The 22903-nt window shown below is 38.8% G+C and overlaps 1 protein-coding gene across 4 annotated transcripts in view; it reads left to right on the top strand.

Annotated features, from left to right (window-relative positions):
- Positions 1 to 22903, top strand: part of LOC130932176 (TOM1-like protein 2) — a 43543-nt gene that overhangs the window by 3914 nt on the left and 16726 nt on the right. For 3 of the 4 annotated variants that reach the window (XM_057861641.1, XM_057861642.1, XM_057861644.1), the window contains exons 2-8: positions 63 to 193; positions 10669 to 10753; positions 12564 to 12642; positions 12716 to 12865; positions 16242 to 16376; positions 17111 to 17245; positions 19857 to 19973. In XM_057861641.1, the coding sequence (XP_057717624.1) occupies positions 142 to 193; positions 10669 to 10753; positions 12564 to 12642; positions 12716 to 12865; positions 16242 to 16376; positions 17111 to 17245; positions 19857 to 19973 (753 nt within the window). In that variant the 5' untranslated portion in view covers positions 63 to 141. Of the gene's footprint in view, positions 1 to 62; positions 194 to 10668; positions 10754 to 12563; positions 12643 to 12715; positions 12866 to 16241; positions 16377 to 17110; positions 17246 to 19856; positions 19974 to 22903 lie in introns of those variants that run through there. The other variant, XM_057861643.1, reaches the window with a different exon arrangement.

The following is a 22903-nucleotide window of genomic DNA, read 5'->3' on the forward strand; positions in this document are numbered from 1 at the left end:
ACCATGACTGACAGCATTGTTAGCCATAGACGTTTAAGTTTTGGATTTGTTGTGTCCAATAGGATTGCTCGGAAGGCCGGGCTTCGGAGTACAGCCTCTTGGCCTCCGCCTCTCACTCTTAGCGGATTTTATGTTGTCAAAATGGAGTTCTTACTTGGAAATCCGTACAGCACTCCTGTGGGACAATGTGTAGGTACGTCTGCCTTTTAAAAATCACGCGTTATATTTTGTGCGTAACACGCGGACTAACATTTTAGTGAGTGGCACCAGTGAAAATAGCGAGCTAGCATCCCTGCTGCAAACGTCATCTAATTGGAATGAGCTTCCAGAAAATATTTCCCCCTCCCATTGTCAACTACACTTATAAGTTATTGATTCGTTTGTTAAAATGAATATGCTACAATTACTGCATTTATGGCAAGATATATGCAGGGAATAGCTCCGAGTTATGAAAAGTTGACTGTAAGCAAGTACAGTAGTATCTAACATGTTTTCCATGTTTATGTCCCATAAGTCCAAGTATGTTCATAATTAGAAGATATGTGCGCTTATGGTAGTCAATAGTATATATGATAAAGAAGTTCTATAGTTCACAGTGGTGCAGAAGAAAACAACTTTGTAATAAGAGGTCTTTCCAATTCATTTTAGAGGATAATAATGAAATATAATAATAATAAAAAGCACAGGAATAATGGTGCCTTTTGCTGTTGATTTTTATGTTGGAAATTTATTTTTTGGTTTTCATGTCTACATTGTCATTTTACTGTTGCATCCTTGCATCACATAATATTTTCATAGTGTAAAATATTTTCATTTTTTCATTTTCATTTCATTCGTTTATTTCAGGCAATTATTCCTTGTCAAGACAACAAATATATACAGCCCATATAATCAAGTAACAAAAAAGAGCAGCAAAGCTAAGTAACATTGCAACATCAATTACATGCCTGAAAAGGAGTGGGAAGAAGAAAACTTATTTAATCCCACCCTTATTCTTATCTAATTAAGAACAAAACATTCTTGCTACTTCCTTCCAAAAATGTAGGCCACCAAAAAAATCAGTCCAAACAGTTTTGCACATATACATTTTTGTAACAAATTTTGTCCCTTGTGATGAAGTTACCACAGGTAACACCCAAACCAAAAACAATTTCATACCAACATGGTAAATGAAAGTAAAACCATACCAACAATGGTAAAGGCCACAGACACAGGACAACAAATTATAACTGGCAACAATAACTATACCAACAACGGTCACGGACAATATACCAGCAATGGTAAGAAACAATCAGCACTCATACCAAGACAATTTATTGATGTAAGTAAGACCTTATATCAGTATACTATGACCACACCATAAGTTTGTATAACATTTTAAATCTGTAGATAGTTTGGCATTGCTTGTGTTGCATTCCCAAATTATTCCAAAGTTTCATTCCACACACAGACACACAAAAACTTTTACGAGTTGTTCGAATTTTTGGTATTTTGAAGTCTCCATATCCTCTCAAGTTATGAGTTCTCTCTTTCATTGTAAAAAAGTTTTGCAATTTGATTGGTAATAATTTATTGAATGCTTTATAGAGGATTATTGAGGTATTATAATTTACAAGATCGTTAAATTTTAGCAGCTTTGATTGAATAAACAAATTATGTGAGTGATCCAAAAGCCCGACCTTATGGATGATCCGCACGGCCCGTTTCTGTAAGGTAACTAAAGGATTTATCGTGCTCTGATGAGTGTTTCCCCAGACTTCAACACAATATGAGAAGTATGGGAGAACCAAAGAGCAGTATAAAGTGCGGAGTGCGTTCTCATCAAGGAATTGTTTAACTTTATTTATAATTGAGAGACTCTTGGAAATTTTTGTTTTTATATGTCTGATGTGGGGTTTCCATGTCAGCTTACTGTCAATTGTGACACCCAAAAATGTATTCACATCTACGTTTTCAGTTTGGATACCGTCAATAATTACATGCAAATCAAGATTAGTTTTAAAGCTACCAAACATCATAGCTTTGGTTTTACTTAAATTTAATGATAATTTATTTATATCCATCCATTTTTTAATTTTAATTACCTCCTTGTTCACGACCTCAACCAACTCATTATAATTATTACTACTATAGAATACATTGGTGTCATCTGCAAAAAGAATAAGTTTTAGAGATTGAGATACATTAAAAATATCATTTATATAATATGATCCAAATGGATTTTTTTTTTTTTTTGCCAAGTACGGGTCAACCTTCCACTGAGCAAACCAGTTTGTACTCCAATTTGATAGAGGGCGAGCAATTGAAAGAACTGGTCAAACCAGTCCAAAACGTAGGGCTCTGCGTTTCTTAACCTTCACAGAACCCCTGAGCCTTACACATCGAACCCCAGTTAAAAACCACTGCTTTAAATACTTAAATGTGCCATTAATTAATTGAAAGGGGAATTCTATGGAGGACCAAACGGGACAGACTGAAACGTATACTGTAATTTGCGGACTATATTCCGCAACTTTTTTTTCCTCATTCTAAATCCTGCGATTTAGAGTCCAGTTCGGTTTATTTGTTGATTTATTTGGGTTGATAGGGAACACTTTAGTGACAGCGCCGTCATAAGACTGTCATAATAATGACATGACACTATCATAGGCATTACTGAATGCTTATGACAGATGTCATTAAGTGTCATCCGGCAAATTATGTCACGTTCTTATGCTGTTGATTTTCATGTTGGAAAATGTTTTTTTTTTGTTTTCATGTCTGCCTTTTCATTTTAGCGGTGCATCTTTGCTTCACATAGTATTTTCAGAGTATAAAATATGACGCAAATGTTTTTTGTTTTGGTTATACTTCCTCCTACCAAGTACGGGTCAACCTTCCACTGAGCAAACCAGTTTCTACTCTAATTTGATAGAGGGCTGGCAATTGAAAGAAATGGAATGAAGCCCGTAAATTGAGGTCAAAACAGTCCAAAACGTAGTCTAAAATGACACTTTGCCTTACGTCGGTGTACAAAAATAGGGCCCTGTGTGTCTTAACCTTTGCCTAACCCTAGACTTACTCACCGAACCCCTGGGGTTCAATCAAACCCAGGTTAGGAACCACTGAGCTAGAGGTACATTTCATTTGCGTCATCCAGTGTGCCTAGCATCCCTTTGCCAGGCAGACCATGGCTGACCTTCAGGTTTACAGTTATTTTATTTCACAAAACTAGGACATAAAGTACTAAATTTTTAAAAAAATAATTCTTAAAAATGTAATCAGGTTGAACTAATAATTATCCTCCAAAAAGTCATGTTATTCAGTTAAATTCTTGTTGGTTCTCAGAACAGTTAGCAAAGATGACAACAGAGGGACAGAAGCTTAGTTGGCACCGCATGGCACTGCCTGCCTCGGATCTATTTTCACTGGAAGGATCTCGTTTCCCAGTAGCGGGGAGTCATTGACACCATGAGTGAATGCACTCTGTGGGAATTTAACCCTCTGATTGTCTTTAATTCAATTTCAAAATAGATTCTAAACACAGTGCTCAGTTTAAACATTTTGAAGAGGGCCTATATTTGTGTCTAACCCCCCAAATCATGTAGTCCACCATTTAAGTCTGTAGTATTAAAGAATTAAACTTTTCTACTTGGAGTGGGAACCTCTTGGTACCTCACGCTACGATACGATTTGCGATACAAAGCTCACGATAACGATGATCTGGCGATATGGCGATAAAACGATTATCGATACATTGGTCAGGAATACATTCTAGGATATTCTACAAACAACTAATAAACAGAAAAACAAGCTTCTGCTGTGAATTGGAATGAGATTATCATTAGTAGATGTCCAATCCGTTTGAAGTGGGAGGGATGGCAGCGAATGATGTTCATTCGCTGCCATCCCTCCCACTTCAAACGGATTGGACGTCTATGGCCGGTAGTGTAAGGCAATGCCAGGCAATGAGGTAATTTTGGGCCATTTAAAGTGCCTGTGACACGAAAAAGCATGTTTATTCCATAATACACGCGGTATTTGATGCCCCTGAATGATATGGACCGCTTGGATGTGTGTGGAAGCGATCGCTATTTTTATTTAGTTTTTTGAATCCCATGAAAATGAGTGACTTCCGGCTTCGGTCTTGCATTGAGGAGGAGGGCGCTGTGACGTGTACGGTAGAAGACGTCCTCTTCACGCTACAGTGTACTGTTGTGTATGAGGACGAAGGATTCAGCTGATTTTGCGGATTAATACGTTTATTTTTCGCATCACGCCAGCCAAACGGCTGCAGAAAAATCATTCTGTATGAGGGAGAGGTGTATGCGCCTTTTTGGAGTTTCAAAGGGTTCCCATTCACCGTCGATATTTACTGTGGGACCATTGGACTTACGAGGAAGTGAGTAAACATCTTGTTTTGTATTATGTCAAATACGAATACAGCGATTACAAAGTAAACACTACAAACTTCCTTTAAATAAAGGACTACTTACGTTTGATCATTGATAGGCATGTAAAAAGCTCTCCTAATGCTTATTAGCAGCAGCACGTTAGCTGCACAACAACTCCAGCCACCCTCCTCCGGGAACGAACTGTAAATTGCTCTCCGCCGGGCGGTTTGCCGATCCGCAAAGACAATCAACAACCGGGTCGTCATGTCAAATAATCCAGGCTAGTTATGTGTGATTTTCCGCTTCGAAGACTTTGAAACATCACTCGGTCCGGGTTAGCATGTCGGCTAGCTGTCACGCCTTCTGGTTTGTTTACATTCTCCGAAGCCGGGGAAGGGAAATGACATATGTTCGATTTAGGTGTCATAAAATATCGTTCGGGAGGTGCGACAGTAAAGGTGAAGTCGACAGTTTTGACCATTATGGAGTAATTATGCCATGTCGTCCTGAATAAATGCATTTTTATTATTTCATATTCCATTCAGCACAAGACTGTTATTTGTCATGACCATGCCATTTATTTAGCAATTGGGGAAAATGCTTGGATAAAAAGAATATCCTGTAAAAATATTGAAGTAAAGAGACAGAAACACTGACATTTTGCCGCTCTCTTCATCGCGTTTTTCTCGTTGTGAATAGTTTCCCCTTGACGGGCTGACTGGTCCTTCTCAAGCCATTTATATAGCTATTGGGGAAAAATACTTGGATAAAAAGAATATCCTGTAAAAATATTGAAGTAAAGAGACAGAAACACTGACATTTTGCCGCTCTCTTCATCGCGTTTTTCTCGTTGTGAATAGTTCCCCCTTGACGGGCTGACTGGTCCTTCTCAAGCCATTTCTATAGCTATTGGGGAAAAATACTTGGATAAAAAGAATATCCTGTAAAAATATTGGAGTAGAGAGACTGAAACAATGACATTTTACGGCTCTCTTCGTCCCGTTTTCCTCGTTCTGAATAATTCCCCCTCAATGGGCTGAATAGTAAAACCGATGAGCCCAGTCTACCGCTGACGTCATCCACCTGTTGGGGACGCTAAAGCCCTATAATGGTAGGCGTGGCTAACTGGCAGATTAAAATACTAATTTCGCGTGATCTGTGCTTTGCTAAATTGTTGTATATAGTCGAATCGTCTCAAAATATGATTCTAATTCACATAATAATGCCATTTAAGACTTTTTTTCTCGTGTCATATGCTCTCTAAGGTCATTTACCTGTTCATTTTCAGTTACTTCCTGTTGATTTGGGGGTATTTTATGGCTCTCTTCCTGTTTATTTTGAGTTACAGAACAGGAAATGACCCAGGAATCACCCAAATGAACAGCACTCAAACTCAACAGAAAATGACCTGTAAATGCCCTAAAATGAACAGCAAGTGACTTGTAAATACCTTGAAAATCGGACAGAATGACTGTGAATGCTCTGGTTTCGAATGAATGAACGTTCCCAGTCTAAATGGATTGGGCGTCGAGCACCGTCAATGCAGCCTTAGAGTTAACTGAGACACTATTATGGTGGAAGATTTTGGTAGCAACTTGTTGGTTCATTTTTTATTTTTTTTAGACATTGACACCTTTTCAAAATGGTATTTCAATTCTTGGCAGGAGCATATCGATAACCTTTTGGGATACAAAGTATCACGATATATCACCATTTCGATATTTTGTCACACCCCTATTTTCTACTGTGTGCTGAATTGCCTGCACAAGTTTCACTTTCAGTGAATCATGTGATGCTTTTAATCTAAGTGTTTGAACTTGACTTTAAAAATTGCAACGTCTTCTAATACATGAGCCAGTTAATAGGATAACAATAGAAGATTGGCAGCGAATTATTGTAGGGCAGCCAAGTAGTGGCACCGTCGTACTGGTGTGTTCACGGCCTGTATAAAACCACAAAAGCACTTTCACTTAAAAAAAAAAAAAAAAAATTGACAAGAATCACGAAAAAGAAAAATATCCATTTACCTTAAAATCTTGCAGTAAAATCTCCACGCTTGATGAACTCGAGGCATTATTTTAAATCTGTTTCGACTTGTTTTGTAATGGCACCAAGAATCGGACGGAGCCTTTTTCGATGATATAATCCCCATATTGCCCAATCAGATCAACGAGCAGTGTGCTAGCATAGAGGCTAACCACCCGTGCTAAAGCTTTAAAAAGTTCATCCATTGGCACCAAGGATATTGTCTTGACAGCAATCAATATGTACTAGAGGTGTGACAAAATATCAAAATGGTGATATATCTTGATATCTATCATCCTAAAAGGTAATTGATACGATCATGCCAAGAATAGATAAAACGTTTTAAAAAAGTATCAATGTTTAATAGAACATTCGTTCTTCCGAAACCAGGGCATTCTGACGTTCTGTTCATTTTAGGGCATTTCCAGGTTACTCCCTGTTGTGTTTCAGTCACTGCCATTTCATTCCCAGGTCACTTCCTGTTGATTTTGGGTTACAGAACAGCAAGTGACCCATAAAATGCCTCAAAATCAACAGGTAATGACCTGAAATGGCCCAAAATTACCTCGTTGCCTGGCATTGGCTGCCACTGATGGCCATACAAGTGGGAGGGGCCTGTTTGAGGTGGGAGGGGGGGTAATTTTCTGCCATCCTCCCAGTTCAAATGGATTTGACGTCTACTAAACTTACAGCAGAAGGATGAAAATACCTTATTTTTCTGCTTATTAGTTGTTTTGTAGAATATCTTAGAATGATATCCTGACCATTTTATCAATAACCGTTGTATCGCCATATCGTGAGGTGATTGTGAGCATTGTATCGCAAATTGTATCGTATCGTGAGGTACCAAGAGGTTCCCACACCTAGTTACAGGTCACTTTTTGTTCATTTTAGGGCATTTACAGGTCACTTTTTCTTGCTTTTGAGTCATTGCCTCTTCATTTGGGGAGATTCTAGGGTCATTTCCTGTTCTGTAGCCCAAAATCAACAGGAAGTGACCCCTAAATTACCCCAAAATCAACAGGAAGTGAGTAAAAATCAACAGCAAATGGCCTGAAATACGCCCAAATTAAACTCATTGGTTGCCATTGACCGCCATAGACGTTCAATTCATTTTAAGTGGGAGGGATGGCAGCGAATTAATAAACGTTAATTCGCTGCCACCTTCCCAGCTCAAACGGATTTGACGTCTACCAGTGATACTTATTCCAATTTACAGGAAAAGTATGAAAATAGCTTGTTTTGCTGTTTATTTGTTTTGTTGTTTTGTCGAATATCCTAGAATGATTTCCTGACCAATGTATCGCTCATGGTTGTATCGCCGTATCGTGAGATCATCGTTATCGTAAGGTACCAAGAGGTTCCCACTAGAGATGTCCCGATCGATCGGGATGCCGATCACGTCATTTTCAAAGTATCGGAATCGGCAAAAAAATATCGGCCATGCCTTTTTTTTAATATATATGTATTTTTTTAATTAAATTGTTTTCTAATTGTATTTAACGTTACAGACATAATATGTTTCACTCTTCCAGAGTCTTTAGTTTAGGTTTAAGGTAGGGTTATCAAATTTATCCTAATAACGGCGGTAATTAATTAAAAAAAAAAAAGTATCACGTTAGAATATTTAACGCAATTAATGCATGCGCTGCATGACCCACTCACGCATTGTCGCGCTCAATCTGTAATGGTGCCGTTTTACCTATATAGAGAGATAAAAGGCAGTGTAAAATGAGTAGAGTGAATTTTGACAGTCTTTGGAGCCTTTTTTCAGTTGGCTAAAGCCTTAAAATCCCTCTCTCAACCATTAGAAAAGTCATGGGAAGCAATGTGGGGAAGAAGGGTAGTAGTTTATCTTTTTCTTAACACCTTATGTTATTTCCCAACGCAGAGAAGATATATCAATTGGTGCCACTACGCACAGTCATGGTTGCACTTCCCATCATGCATTTTGGCAGAACAGTTAGATGACTACAGTATCATTTACTGAAAGCTCAACAAATACACTAGATGGCAATATTTAGTCACAATATACAAAGTCACATTTATCCTTTAAAGAGCATACGACACCAGAAAAAAAGTCTTAAATTGCATTATTATGTGAATTAGAATCATATTTTGAGACGATTCGACCATATACAACAATTTAGCAAAGCACAGATGACGAGAAATTAGTCTTTTAATCTGCCGGTTAGCCACGCCTACAATTATAGGGCTTTAGCGTCCCCAACAGGTGGATGACGTCAGCGGTAGACTAGGCTCATCGGTTTTACTATTCAGCCCATTGAGGGGGAATTGTTCAGAACGAGGAAAACGAGACGAAGAGAGCTGCAAAATGTCATTGTTTCAGTCTCTCTACTCCCAATATTTTTACAGGATATTCTTTTTATCCAAGTATTTTCCCCAATAGCTATATAAATGGCTTGAGAAGGACCAGTCAGCCCGTCGAGGGGGAACTATTCACAATGAGGAAAACGCGACGAAGAGAGCGGCAAAATGTCATTGTTTCTGTCTCTTTACTTCAATATTTTTACAGGATATTCTTTTTATCCAAGTATTTTTCCCCAATAGCTATATAAATGGCTTGAGAAGGACCAGTCAGCCCGTCGAGGGGGAACTATTCACAATGAGGAAAACGAGACGAAGAGAGCGGCAAAATGTCATTGTTTCTGTCTCTTTACTTCAATATTTTTACAGGATATTCTTTTTACCAAAGTACTTTCCCCAATTGCTAAATAAATGGCATGGTCATGACAAATAACTTGTGCTAAATGGAATATAAAATAATAAAAATCCATTTATTCAAGACGACATGGCAAAATTACTCCATAATGGTCAAAACAGTCGACTTTACCTTTACTGTCACACCTGCCGAACGATATTTTATGACACCTAAATCGGACATATGTCATTTCCCTTCCCCGGCTTCGGAGAATGTAAACAGACCAGAAGGAGTGACAGCTAGCCGACATGCTAACCCGAACCGAGGGATGTTTCAAAGTCTTCGAAGTGGAAAATCACACATAACTAGCCTGGATTATTTGACATGACGACCCGGTTGTCGAGTTTCTTTGTGGATCGGCAAACCGCCCGGCGGAGAGCAATTTACAGTTCGTTCCCTGGAGGAGGGTGGCTGGAATTGTTGTGTAGCTAACGTGCTAACAGCTAACTGCTAATGAGCGTGAGGATAGCTTTTCACATGCCTATCAATGATCAAACGTAAGTAGTCCTTTATTTAAAGGAATTTTATAGTGTTTACTTTGTAATCACTGTATTCGTATTTGACATAATACAAAACAAGATGTTTACTCACTTCCTTGTAAGTCCAATGGTCCCACAGTAAATATCCACGGTGAATGGGAACCTTTTGAAACTCCAAAAAGGCGCAGACGCCTCTCCCGCATACAGAATGATTTTTCTGCAGCCGTTTGGCTGGCGTGATGCAAAAAATAAAAGTATTAATCCGCAAAATCAGCTGAATCCTTCGTCCTCATACACAACAGTACACTGTAGCGTGAAGAGGACGTCTTCTACCGTACACGTCACAGCGCCCTCCTCCTCAATGCGAGACCGAAGCCGGAAGTCACTCATTTTCCTGGCGCGGGATTCAAAAAACTAAATAAATATAGCGATCGCTTCCACACACATCCAAGCGGTCCATATCATTCAGGAGCATAAAATACCGCGTGTATTATGAAATAAACATGCTTTTTCGTGTCACAAGCACTTTAAGAATTACAAGTCTTTCTATCCGTGGATCCCGCTCACAGAAAGAATGTTAATAATGTAAATGCCATCTTGAGGATTTATTGTCATAATAAACAAATACAGTACTTATGTACTGTATGTTGAATGTATATATTCGTCCGAGTTTTATTCATTTTTTTCTTAATGCATTGCCAAAATGTATATGATCGGGAAAAATTATCGGGAATGATTGGAATTGAATCGAGAGCAAAAAAAAAAAAAAGCAATCAGATCGGGAAATATCGGGATCGGCAGATACTCAAACTAAAACGATCGGGATCGGATCGGGAGCAAAAAAACATGATCGGAACAACCCTAGTTCCCACCCCCGTAAAATTCTTGCCGTCTGTCAAACATAGCCATGAGAATGCAATCCTAGCAACAAAGCTAAAGTTGGGTTCGACAAGAGACTCTAAGCTTGCGCTGCTACACTCGGAATGCCATTGCTGATGGATAAACTGAGCTTTTTATACTTGCTTCACATAAAATATAATTGAAATCTGGTAACTCTTTCATCTTCCAGAGAGAGCCACAGATGGAGGCCTCCAGAATGACGACTGGGCCCTCAACATGGAGATCTGTGACATCATAAATGAGACCGATGAAGGGTGAGTTGGGCAAATGAGCCACCAGGGGGTTTAAAGTGGACAGTGTGGTATTCATGGAAAGAATTCTGCTTTTCGCGCTGGTTGCGCCCACGTCAGTTTGTCATGGAGCTTTCTTTGTTTTACTGTCTGACTGAAACGATAGTTTACAGGCACTACAAAAAGCCCTTTGTTTGTTTTTGAGGTATCACTGAATGTACTTCCTTCTCTATTTACTTCTCATACAAACACGCATAAGTGGGAATTTGTAATATCTAGGGCTGTCAAACGATTAAAATTTTTAATAGAGTTAATCACAGCTTAAAAATCAATTAATCGTAATTAATCGCAATTCAAACTATCTCTAAAATATGCCATATTTTTCTGTAAATTATTGATGGAATGGAAAGATAAGACAAGACGGATATATACTGTACATTCAGCATACTGTACATAAGTACTGTATTTGTTTATTATAACAATAAATCCACAAGATCGCATTAACATTATTAACATTCTTTCTGTGAAAGGGATCTACAGATAGAAAGACTTGTAATCCTTAAAAGATAAATGTGAGTTTGTATATTGTGACTAAATATTGCCATCTAGTGTATTTGTTGAGCTAAACGAAATGTTTGAATAGAGTTTGACCAAAGTCTAAGTATCATTTTGCATAGCTATTTTGATTGGGAATGCCAGTTCTCTTTGCATTGAGCGCTTTTCTTTTTGTGAACTTTTTTTTGTTTTGAGAGATAGGAATATTATTTTTGTTGTGCTTTCAGTAAATGATACTGTAGCGACTTAACTGTTCTGCCCAAATGCATAATGGGAAGTTGGGCAGCCATGACTGTCAGTGGTGGCTGCAAATGCTATATCTTCTCTGTGTTGTGTACAATACAGGGTGTTAAGAAAAAGATTATCTCCTGTCGTTCTTCCCCACGTAGCTCGCCACAATAAATATGATTATTGTGGAAGAGATGCCAAAGGTAATGCCAATAAATAGCGCGGCCCCAATGAACGCCTGTGTCCACTCCACTCCCTTGTCTTTGCCTCTTAGCCCTCAATATACATAAAATGGCGCCATTGTAGTCTGTTTGCGGCAATGTGTGAGTGAGTCGTTCCGCGCATGCGTTAAATGCGTTAAATATTTTGACGTGATTACTTTAAAAAATTAATTACCGCCCGTTACCGCGATAAATTTGACAGCCCTAGTAATATCACTTCCTCAGTTTGATAAATCAGGATGCTGAATGTTTCAGCAAGAATGTTGAAAATGCCGTCTTAATTTCCCTCCCCGATGCTCTTCTGTTTGCCTAGTTTTTGCATTTCTCATGTTTACAAACACTCATTGTCAAGACTCGCTATTCAAGCCTAGTCACAAAAAACAAATATTCCACCAGTTAGACAATGAAGTCCAGTTGATTGTACAACGGCAAGGAATAATGCATGCTAATTAAATATGGAGCAGCTTAAACGAATCACAAAGTGGTGCATTACAGCGGATTAAGTCTCATCTGCAGTGCCGGAACAGGCCAGCGTGAGCCAAGCTGGACTTTTCACGCATGGACAGTGGCGATGTCGCCTCAAGGAAAAAAACAGAAGACCAGATGGTGACATGATGGCTTCACTCAGTCACAGTCGCACACCTCCACTGACAGACAAATGGTCATTTGTTATCGTGCCAAGTGCCAACTGACAAAATAACGAGAAAATTATTTTTTGGGGGGCAGTGTTTTCTCAAAAATGCTTATAAGTCTCTACAGTAAGATTTCTATATGTCTGGAAATCATTGCGAAAGATTCATATAGGTTTCTGTGTCAATGTGTTCAATTAGACCCAAAGATGCCATGAGAGCGCTGAAGAAACGACTCAGCGGCAACAGGAATTACAGAGAAGTCATGCTGGCGCTAACGGTGAATCACATCACTTTTGAATTCAAATGATTCAATTTTGCACCTGCTTTATTCATATTATGTAACTCCGCAGGTCGTGGAGACATGTGTGAAGAACTGCGGCCACAGGTTTCATGTGCAGGTCGCCAACAGAGACTTCATTGATGGTGTTTTGGTCAAAATTATCTCCCCTAAAGCGAATCCTCCAACAATTGTGCAAGATAAAGTGCTGTCGCTCATACAGGTACAGACTGTTAATATTAGGGCTGTGGCAAAATATCGAAAGGATGATATATCGTGATACTTTGTATCCCCCAAAAGCTTATCGATATACTCCTGCCAAGAATCGATATATATTTTTGGGGCGCTTACAGGTCACTTTTTGTTCATTTTAGGGCATCCACAGGTCACTTTCTGTTGAATTTGAGTCACTGCTTCTTCATTTGCGTCACTTCCCGTCACAAAAATAAACGAGAAGTGACCCATAAATGCCCCAAAATCAACAGGAAGTGACACATAACATGACAAAAAATTAACAGCAAGTGGGCTGAAATGCACCCAAATTAAATTCATTAGTTGCCATTGACCTGCATAGATGTCCAATCTGTTTGAAGTGGGACGGGGGGGGTGCCAACGAATGTTCATTCGCTGCCACGTTCCCAACTCAAATGGATTGGACGTCTACTAGTGACAAACTCATAGCTAGTGCTGCAACAATTAATCGATTAACTCGAGTAATTCGATTAGAAAAAAATATTCAAATTAAATTTTGCTGCTTCAAGTATTCTTTGGTTAAAGTGGTGTAATGCTTTGTTTTGAAAGGGTTTGCATTTAGTTTTATCGACTTGGGTGGATACACTGCCCTCTAGTGGCAAAAGTGAGTTTGACATGACTAATTTCACATGGCTGAAGCCAGCTGCTCCCTGTTAAGACCAACATGAGCTCATAATTAAGTTTATGGATATATTTAGACGTTTTTTGTGGGAATATGTGTTTGAACCATTTCTTAAGAGCATTGTAAAAAAAAAAAAAAAAAAAAAAAAAAGTTAGCATTTTATAGCATTTAAACAGCAAGACTTTTGCTATGTAAGTTAGCCAATTGTTCTTTTGTTCTACTTAGATCCTCATTTATTTATTGATTTTTTTTTTTAATGCCGTTTGAGGCTCACCTCAGATACCGTATTGGCCCGAATATAAGACTGTGTTTTTTGCATTGAAATAAGACTGAAAAAGTGGGGGTCGTCTTATATTCACAGTCTAGACGTTATACCCATTCACAGCGGCGCCAGAGATCATTGAAGCGATGTTCTGTCATGACAGATCTCAGCTACTCTCAAGTTTAACCAGTTTGCATTATTTTATTGCAATGTTTTTCCTTATTCAGATTTGTTTCAAGACTACAGTTACAGTTAGACTTCACTTTGATGGTTAATGCAGTTATTGCATTATTTTGTTGTTTTATCACAATAGATTGGTTTATTTACATTTGAAAAACCAGAAGCCATTCATTTACGAATGTGATTGCACTTTAGTTTACATATTTAAATGTTCAGAACTTCAGATATTAAGATTTGAATGAGGCAAAATAACATGCTTTTTCTCTCAAATATATCGTTATAATTATTTGTTTCAGATGTACTGTAATTGTTTTCTGTATAAAAATTAATTTGGTGTTCAAAAAGTCGTTTTTCAAACTTGAGTCTTGAAAAAGAAGGGGACGTCTTATAATCAGGGCCGTCTTATATTTGGGCCAATGCGGTATTTTAATTTTTTATGTTCCTTATCCGATTACTCGATTATTCGAACTAACTAGTTCATTGATTTATCGTCTACTAAAATAATCGATAGCTGCAGCCCTACTCACAGCAGAGGGATGAAAATAGCTTGTTTTTCTGTTTATTCATTGTTTTGTAGAATACCCTAGAATGAACGTATCGATAATTGCCGTATTGTGAGATCATCATTAACGTGAGCTTTGTATCGCAAATCATATTGTATCATGAGGTACCAAGACGTTCCAACCCCCAGTTAATATTGCAAAAAAAAATTTATAGTAGAAAATGCAGTTTTTTGAGAAAATCCGTGGCAGTGCATTCATTGTGATGGTGACTTTGTATTAAAAAATAATAACTATTTAGTCAAAAGTGGGAACGTGAAAAGTGTTCAATTGTAATATGTAAAAAAAAGGAAAAAGTGTAATCTTCGATTTTCAAGTTTCAAATAGGATTTTATTGGATTTTTTTTTTTTTTTTTTTTTTTTGTGGCATCGCCATTCAATGGGAGCCAATAGGCAGTTTTTTTGCAGTGTGTTAAAAGGCGCTTTCACTCTAGCAGTGTTTGGTCCGTTGTAAAAGGACCAGAGTTCCTTTTCTCAAATAGTCCACTTCATTTTGTAAATGTGTACGCGCATCCGAACTCGAGTTCGGACCAAACAAATGACCTCTGGTCCGCTCAAAAAAATGGGGTCCGCTTTTGCTACTTTATGTGAAGCGTCACAGCCTGGAGCTGTGATGCTTTAGGCTGTGACGGTACACATCGAGCATCCTTGCAAGCGGAAGTACAGCGCGCACGCTATTCAAAATCAAAAATGGCAAGATGACAGACGATTAGCCATGGCCAAATGTTATTGTGCTGCGCTAAGCAGTTGCAATTTATACCCAGAATCGCGTTCTACTGTGGCGGTTGTGTTTTGCATGCTGTTGCTGAACATATCGTGTGAGAGTGACAGTGGCACAGGCAGACGAAGCCTCTCGGGGCGGCCATTACGTGAGTCTTGCTCTTCTGGAAATGGCAACAATTTGACAGTGCAAATAGTCACAAAAGTGAGAGCGATTGTACGCCTGTGTGACTTGGGATACTACCCGGTTCCCTTTTGTGGTTTAATTTTCCTCTATGCATTTTTTATATACACTACTCCAGTTCCTTTTGCATTGAGTCAGGAAAGAGCGACTCCGCCGCTGGCCGAGCGGCGACTTGCTATGTTATGCTACATTACGTCCAGTGTCACAGCACCGCGCTCTGGTGCTCCACCCCCTCTCAGCAGGGAGGTATTTCCTCTTCTATTTGTCCAATGAATGAGTACGCCTTTTGTCTACATGATGCTACTCAGAACGTTCAGTTGGTGCAGTATGAATGCTGAACCTTATGAACAACTCATTTGCAAGCCTTGCTGCGAGGAAGCTCCCCAACCGGACCCTAGTCCTTTTTGTCTAGTGTGAAAGCACCCTAAGAATGTGAACAATGTACTCGCTAGGATTCAATGTATGTTGTTTAAGTGGAATTTTCCCCAGAACCTTTTCACAAGGAGCGAACAAATTAGTGTGAAGTATGAACGTTTAAAATTGGTCAAAAAGCTTATTTTGTTTTAAAGTCCTATTTAAATGTCAGTGGAAGGCAATGGATTTTTATTTTTGTTGGTCCTCTATGTTTTTGTGGGTCTCAGTTAAAAGTCACTAAAACTAAAAGTAAACGATTTAAATGGAATGAGCAGTGTCGCTATTAGATTGAATGTGTCATTGGATTTGAATGGAGTGTTTTTTGCCAATAAAACATGAATTTTTATGGGAGCTGTCAATTCTTGAGTTAACAAGACACATATAATGCATGTTCCTGTGCTGTAGGCTTGGGCTGATGCCTTCCGAAGTAGTCCTGATCTTACTGGTGTGGTCCACGTCTATGAGGAACTGAAGAGGAAGGGCATGGAGTTCCCCATGGCAGATTTAGATGCACTATCCCCCATCCACACACCCCAGCGGGTAAAAGAAAATCAGAGCAACATTTGGAAAAAAAATTAGGGCTGTCAAACAATTAAAATTTTTAATCGAGTTAATTACAGCTTAAAAATTAATTAATCGTAATTAATCGCAATTCAAACCATCTATGAAATATTCCATATTTTTCTGTAAATTATTGTTGGAATGGAAAGATAAGACACAAGATGGATATATACATTAAACATACGGTACATAAGTACTGTATTTGTTTATTATAACAATAAATCAACAAGATGGCATTAACATTATTAACATTCTGTTAAAGCGATCCATTGATAGAAAGACTTGTAGTTCTTAAAATATAAATGTTAGTACAAGTTTTAGAAATTTTATATTAAAACCCCTCTTAAAATTTTCGTTTTAATAAAATTTGTAAAATTTTCAATCAAAAAATAAACTAGTAGCCCGCCATTGTTGATGTCAATAGTTACACAGTGCCCATGGGTGCTGAAGCCTATAAAATCAGTAGCACCCAAGCGTGAGCAGAGGGCGACAAAACTCAAAAAAACTCAAGTAACAAGTGGACATTGCACCGTGCTGTCATTTTAATATGTTTGAGCGGGGCATGTGCGTTAATTACGTCAAATATTTTAACGTGATTAATTTAAAAAATTAATTACCGCCCGTTAACGCGATAATTTTGACAGCCCTAAAAAAAATACTTTGATAATCTGTATATTATTTCACATACTGTGAACTCGTATTCCTCCACCCAGGGCACGCCTGAAATTGACCCCGCCATGATCAAGTACCTGGCCCCTGCAAACACTGCTGCATCTCCCAGACCTGCCACAAACTCACCTGCCAGGCAGGTCTCTCCACATGGACCCATCACAGCAACTCCAGAACAGGTGCCACACAACTCAGCTTTTTCAGTTGCAGTGTTGTTTTTGGCAGCCCTTTTAATTTTCATCTTGGTCTGTCTTTTGGATGAAAATACTTATTAGTCTTAGGCATATTTTAGTCATCTCAAAATGTGTTTGTCTTTGTCTAGTTTTTGTTGACGAAAACCCAAGACTAATTTTGTCTAGTTTTAGTCGACGTTCACTAAAAATGTTGTCGTCTGTAAATTAAAAAAAAAAAATTACTCCAAAAATAGGTAAATAAATAAAAGCTTCCAACTACTGTATTTCGAATGAACATTGACAGACAAGCATATATTGTAGTGTCTAACAGTACATTAAAAGTAACAAAATAAACAGTACATTCCAGTATTTTCAATTAATTATACCCACCTGGATGCCAAAAACTATATGTAAAAATAACTTTCCGAGAGTTTGAGGACGCACGCCGTTAGCATTAGCCTATTTCTAACGCGAATGTTATTGAAGGAATATGACTTTCTAGCCAGACCGCCGGAAACGTGCCATCCGAAATGCCGGACCCGCGCTGGAGCAGCACCAACAGCCCGGGCCGGCCGGACTCCGGCAATCCGGCCAGAAGGGCAAACTCTGCGCGTTCACTTTAGTCTTAACCCTTTGTACTGACTCCATTTTAAAAGGTTTAAAGAAGGCTCACGGGGAACAATTTAACAATGTATTTGGGTCAACAACGATCAAAACGGCAAGGCGAAACAGAAACACTCAGGCGAGGAGGCAAACTTGTTCCAAGGTTACCATATCAGAAGTCAACAAAAGGTTCCCGAGAAAAAAATGACAACGCTTATTTAAACATTCAGTCTTTTGAAGGCTCTCGTAGGGCGGGCCGTGGGCAGGAAGAAGGGTGTGTTTGGGATTATTGTCTGTTTGTGGATTGGACAGGAGGATTCGGGAGTTACTGTTTTCCGGGCAACGAGGGTTGTGGATTTTGCCACCTAAGCGTCAAAAGGGCTCCTGGAGTCTTGTCAGTCGTGTTATCAGTTGGATATCGGGCGTTCTCCGGTGCTCCTTGTGTTGGTACAGAGCATCCCGCCAAGAGAACTGATTGCGAGAGTTGGTGCGTCAATCTTGTTCATGACGCATACGTTGGGCTTCCGTGATAAGAAGGCATCGTGTATCTTTGATATTCTGCTTGTTTCCTTAAACTATGGTATGAGTGCTATTTTTTTATATCGGATGTGATAGAGTACCGTATTGGTAATGGTAAATGGTGTTATACTTATATAGCGCTTTTCCACCTTTCAAGGCGCTCAAAGCGCTTTACACTATCACGCCATCCACCTACTGGTGACGCATCACCAGGAGCAACGTGGGGTTCAGTATCTTGCTCAAGGACACTTAGACGAGTTCATCAGGGCGGAGAATCGAACTCACAACCTCTGGGTTGGGGGACAACTACTCTACCACTGAGCCACGCCGAATAAAAGATGGTGTTTTTTGCATTGAAATAACACTGAAAAAGAGGGGGTCGTCTTATATTCGTAGTCTAGACGTTATACCCATTCACGACACTAGATGGCGCCAGATATCATTGAAGCGATGATCTGTCACGACAGATCTCAGCTACTCTCAAGTTTAACCATTTTGCATCATTTTATTGCAATTCAATTCAATTCAATTTTATTTGTACAGCCCTGGATCACAACAATGTCGTCTCAAAGGGCTTGCAATGATTTTTCTTATTCAGATTTGTTTCAAGACTACAGTTACAGTTAGACTTCACTTTGATGGTTAATGCAGTTATTGCAATTTTGTTGTTTTATCACAATAGATTGGTTTATTTACATTTTAAAAACCAGAAGCCATTCATTTACGAATGTCATTGCACTTTAGTTTACATGTTTAAATGTTCAGATATTAAAATTTGAATGAGGCAAAATAACATGCTTTTTCTCTCAAATATATTGTTATAATCATTTGTTTCGGATGTACTGTAATTATTTTCTGTATAAAAAATAATTTGGTGTTCAAAAAGTCTTTTTTCAAACTTGAGTCTTGAAAAATAGGGCGTCGTCTTATAATCAGGGCCGTCTTATATTCGGGCCAATACGGTAATACAAACAGTTAGACGGTGCCTACGAAAAAAGGTACTATTCCCTTCACTACGCTAACTTAACGACATACATGTAGTGTGTGATGATCACTCAGCACAGACCTTTAAAGGCTGAAGCAACATTGCGTATTCTCGCTCGCCAAGTTAACAAACCTTACAGTGTGCAAGCGTTCATGGAGACAAGAGAGGACACACTGGTGAGTCGGGAAGGGGGTAGCGCAGCATGTCATGAGTGACACAACCAGACACTGCTAAGATGCGGGCTAACTACACATAAAATGTCACACATTGTGAACATGTGACGGAAAATATGACACATTTTTGTCTCGTTCTCGTCAGACAAAAACTGGCATGAGTCTTATGTTTTAGTCTCCCAAAACGCATTTTTAGCTTGTTATCGTCTCATCCTTGTCATAAAAAAAGTGTTCGCTTTAGAAGTATTTTCGTTGTCGTCATCGTTGACGAAAACAACACTGGTCAATTGCTGTTTTTCTAAAATTGATGGGTTTTTTGTACTGTTTTTGTTCACAGGTGGCTCGATTGCGTAGCGAATTGGACATAGTGAGGGGCAACATTAAAGTCTTGTCAGAGATGCTCACCGAGTTGGTTCCAGGCCAGGAGGATGGATCTGACCTAGAACTACTCCAGGTTTGATGAATACAGAGTACAAAATTGTAAATTGCTGTTTTCCCTATTAACTGATTCACTGCCATTGACAGCAATTAGCATCAAATAAATTTAAATAGTAGCGTTTAATTTATTTCAGTTAGAAAGAAATGTGAGAGGAAGGTTTTGGGTTTATTGACTGTATTAGATTAATGATTTTACTAGAGTTATTTGCAGCATTTAAATGTAGCCAATGTTTCTGCAAATTATTTTTAAGTGCAAAATGTGTGAGAAAAAACTGCTCATGTGGTAATATATGGTTACCACCAGGGGGAGTTGTGGACTAAGGGCTTGCAAATGAAAATATTTTATTCCCTTTCACATTGTTAATCCTTATAATAACCAAATTCAACCTTTAAACCAGGGGTGTTCAAACCTTTTGCAAAGGGGGCCAGATTTGGCGTGGTGAAAATGTGGGGGGCCGATCTTGGCTGACGTCCTTTACGTAGAACAAGATATTTAAGCAAAATTTAGCAAGCCATTCAGTGTGTCACATTTGCTTTATTATTTTTTTAATGAATAATTTCTACAATCTCGCCACTAGCTTTTGCGGCGTTCTCTTTCGACTCTCGGGCTCTTGCAAAATACTACTGCTGTGAAATTAAACTGGCTTCAAGTTGCTTTAATTTCTCGCTGCGTATCTTCCCTGTAATCTTGTCGTACATGTCAGCGTGTCTTGTTTGGTAATATTGCCTCACATTGGAATCTTAAAAACAGTGACTGTCTCTTTGCAAATGAGGCAAGACACAGTTGTTGCGTATTTTAGTGAAGAAATAGTCCAATTTCCACCTATCCTTGAAGCGTCGGCCGTCATAGTCAACTTTTTTTTGTTGATTGTTGCCATTTTAGAAAATTGGAAGTAGAGGGTCACACGGAGTAATGTTGCTTAGCCCTTAAATACCTGCAACATGAAGCAATTATCAGAGAATCCCAAAATTTGAAAAATAAGGTCCTAATGAAAACTTTTTTTTTTTTTCAAATTTGAGAAAAGAAAAGTCAAAACGAATATGTGTAATAAGCGCCCTAATATCTATAAACTGACACACTGACAACAACTTCAGTAACGAGTAATCTAACGCGTTCATTTTTCCAAGCCAGTAATCCGTTTAAAGTTAGTTTCCCTAGTGCCTGTGCGTTACTGTTTTGTTTTTGCCTCATAATTTATGTAGAATGAAGAATACTGTAGTCATGTACGAAGAGCATTTCTCATCGGGGGGGACAGGTCACGTGTATTACAGTGCTGTCTGAGCCTCAGCGCTGTCTGCCACAGCGGGCAACGACATAGCATTCTGACGAGGCAGCGAGGCTAACAGTGAAAGGCAGGATATACAGTGCTGCTCGAAAGTTTGTGAACCCCACAGCGATGGTCAGATTTTTTGTAAAAAAAACTAAAATAACCTTATTAAATGTTAAGTTATACCCAAATCCACAATACTGACATTCCAAATAATGGACTGAAACAAAAGAAATAGTTGTATTGTCATTCTTTATTTAACAAAAGTGGTTGATTTAAGAAAAACTCAGATATCATGTGTGCAAAAGTATGTGAACCCCTTCAGTTAATAGGATATTGCGCCTCCTTTTGCAGAGATTACCTCAACCAAACGGTTTCTGTAGTGACTAATCAGCCTCTCACATCTACTTTGGGGGATTTTTGCCCATTCTTCCTTGCAGAACGCAGTCAGTTGAGAGAGGTTTGATGGGCGTCTGGCATGAACTGCTCGCTTCAGGTCCCGCCACAGCATTTCAATGGGATTTAGGTCAGGACTTTGACTGGGCCAGTCCAGAACACGAATCTTCTTCTTTTTCAGCCATTCCTTGGTTGTATTGCTGGAATGCTTTGGATCATTATCATGTTGCATGATCCACCTTCTGCCAAGCTTTAACTTCAAAACAGATGGCGTCAGGTTATGTTCTAGGATTTGACAATATTCCTCAGAATTCATGATTCCCTGGACTATGTGGAGTTGTCCAGGTCCTGAGGATGAAAAGCAAGCCCAGATCTTGACATTCCCACCTCCATGCTTCACTGTTGGTAGAAGGTTCTTTTGGTGGTATGCAGTGTTGACTTTTCGCCAGACATGGCGGTTTTGGTTGTGACCAAACAGTTCAATTTTGCACCTACATCAGTTGATGAAAACTCTTTTTAATTTAGTCTCGACAACACAACTGTTAAAAAAACAAAAAAAAAACTACTGAATTGATTGATTAGGAAATCAGGTTGAAATAATAGAAAATTCCAAAATGTTGAGGGGGTTCACAAACTTTTGAGCAGCACTGTATATACCGCAAATGGATGCCTTTGCTCACTGGAAATGCAGCCATTACTTCACATTTCTGTCCAGTAAAGATGACAAAAATATCTCCGTGCGTTGCAAACTTTACGCTGGCTGAAAATGACTGTCGGTCGCTAAATCAACAAAGAAGCACTTGGAATTACAGTACAACGCGACAAAACTCGAAACAGCCTACAGGTAACAAGACAGCCAGCACTTCTACAGTTTGTAACCAGCCTTTATGCACATTTTATTGTCAGTGTTTGTAACCAGAGGCGGAGTTTTACTTTTTTGGGGCTGGGGGTAAAGCATGTTGATGACAAACAAAAGTCAAAAGTTTGGACACACCTAAACATTTTTACGTTTTACATATTTTCACTACTATTGTAAATCCTCTCTGAATACATCAAAACTATGAACGAACATGTGGAATGGCCAAAAAAGTGAAATAACTGAAAACAGGTTTTATATTCTACATTCTTCAAAGTATCCACCTTTGAGGTGTCGCCAAACCTTTGGCCAATACTGTATATATATAAAACAGTTCAAGCTCAGTTGTTGTTGGTTGCGTTTGAAAGCTTAGGTTTACAGTAATTCTAAATATCCATCTTGCCTCCACAGGTGTAGTTTTGGCTT

Source organism: Corythoichthys intestinalis, chromosome 16 (genome assembly GCF_030265065.1).
Source record: "Corythoichthys intestinalis isolate RoL2023-P3 chromosome 16, ASM3026506v1, whole genome shotgun sequence".
Taxonomy (NCBI): domain Eukaryota; kingdom Metazoa; phylum Chordata; class Actinopteri; order Syngnathiformes; family Syngnathidae; genus Corythoichthys; species Corythoichthys intestinalis.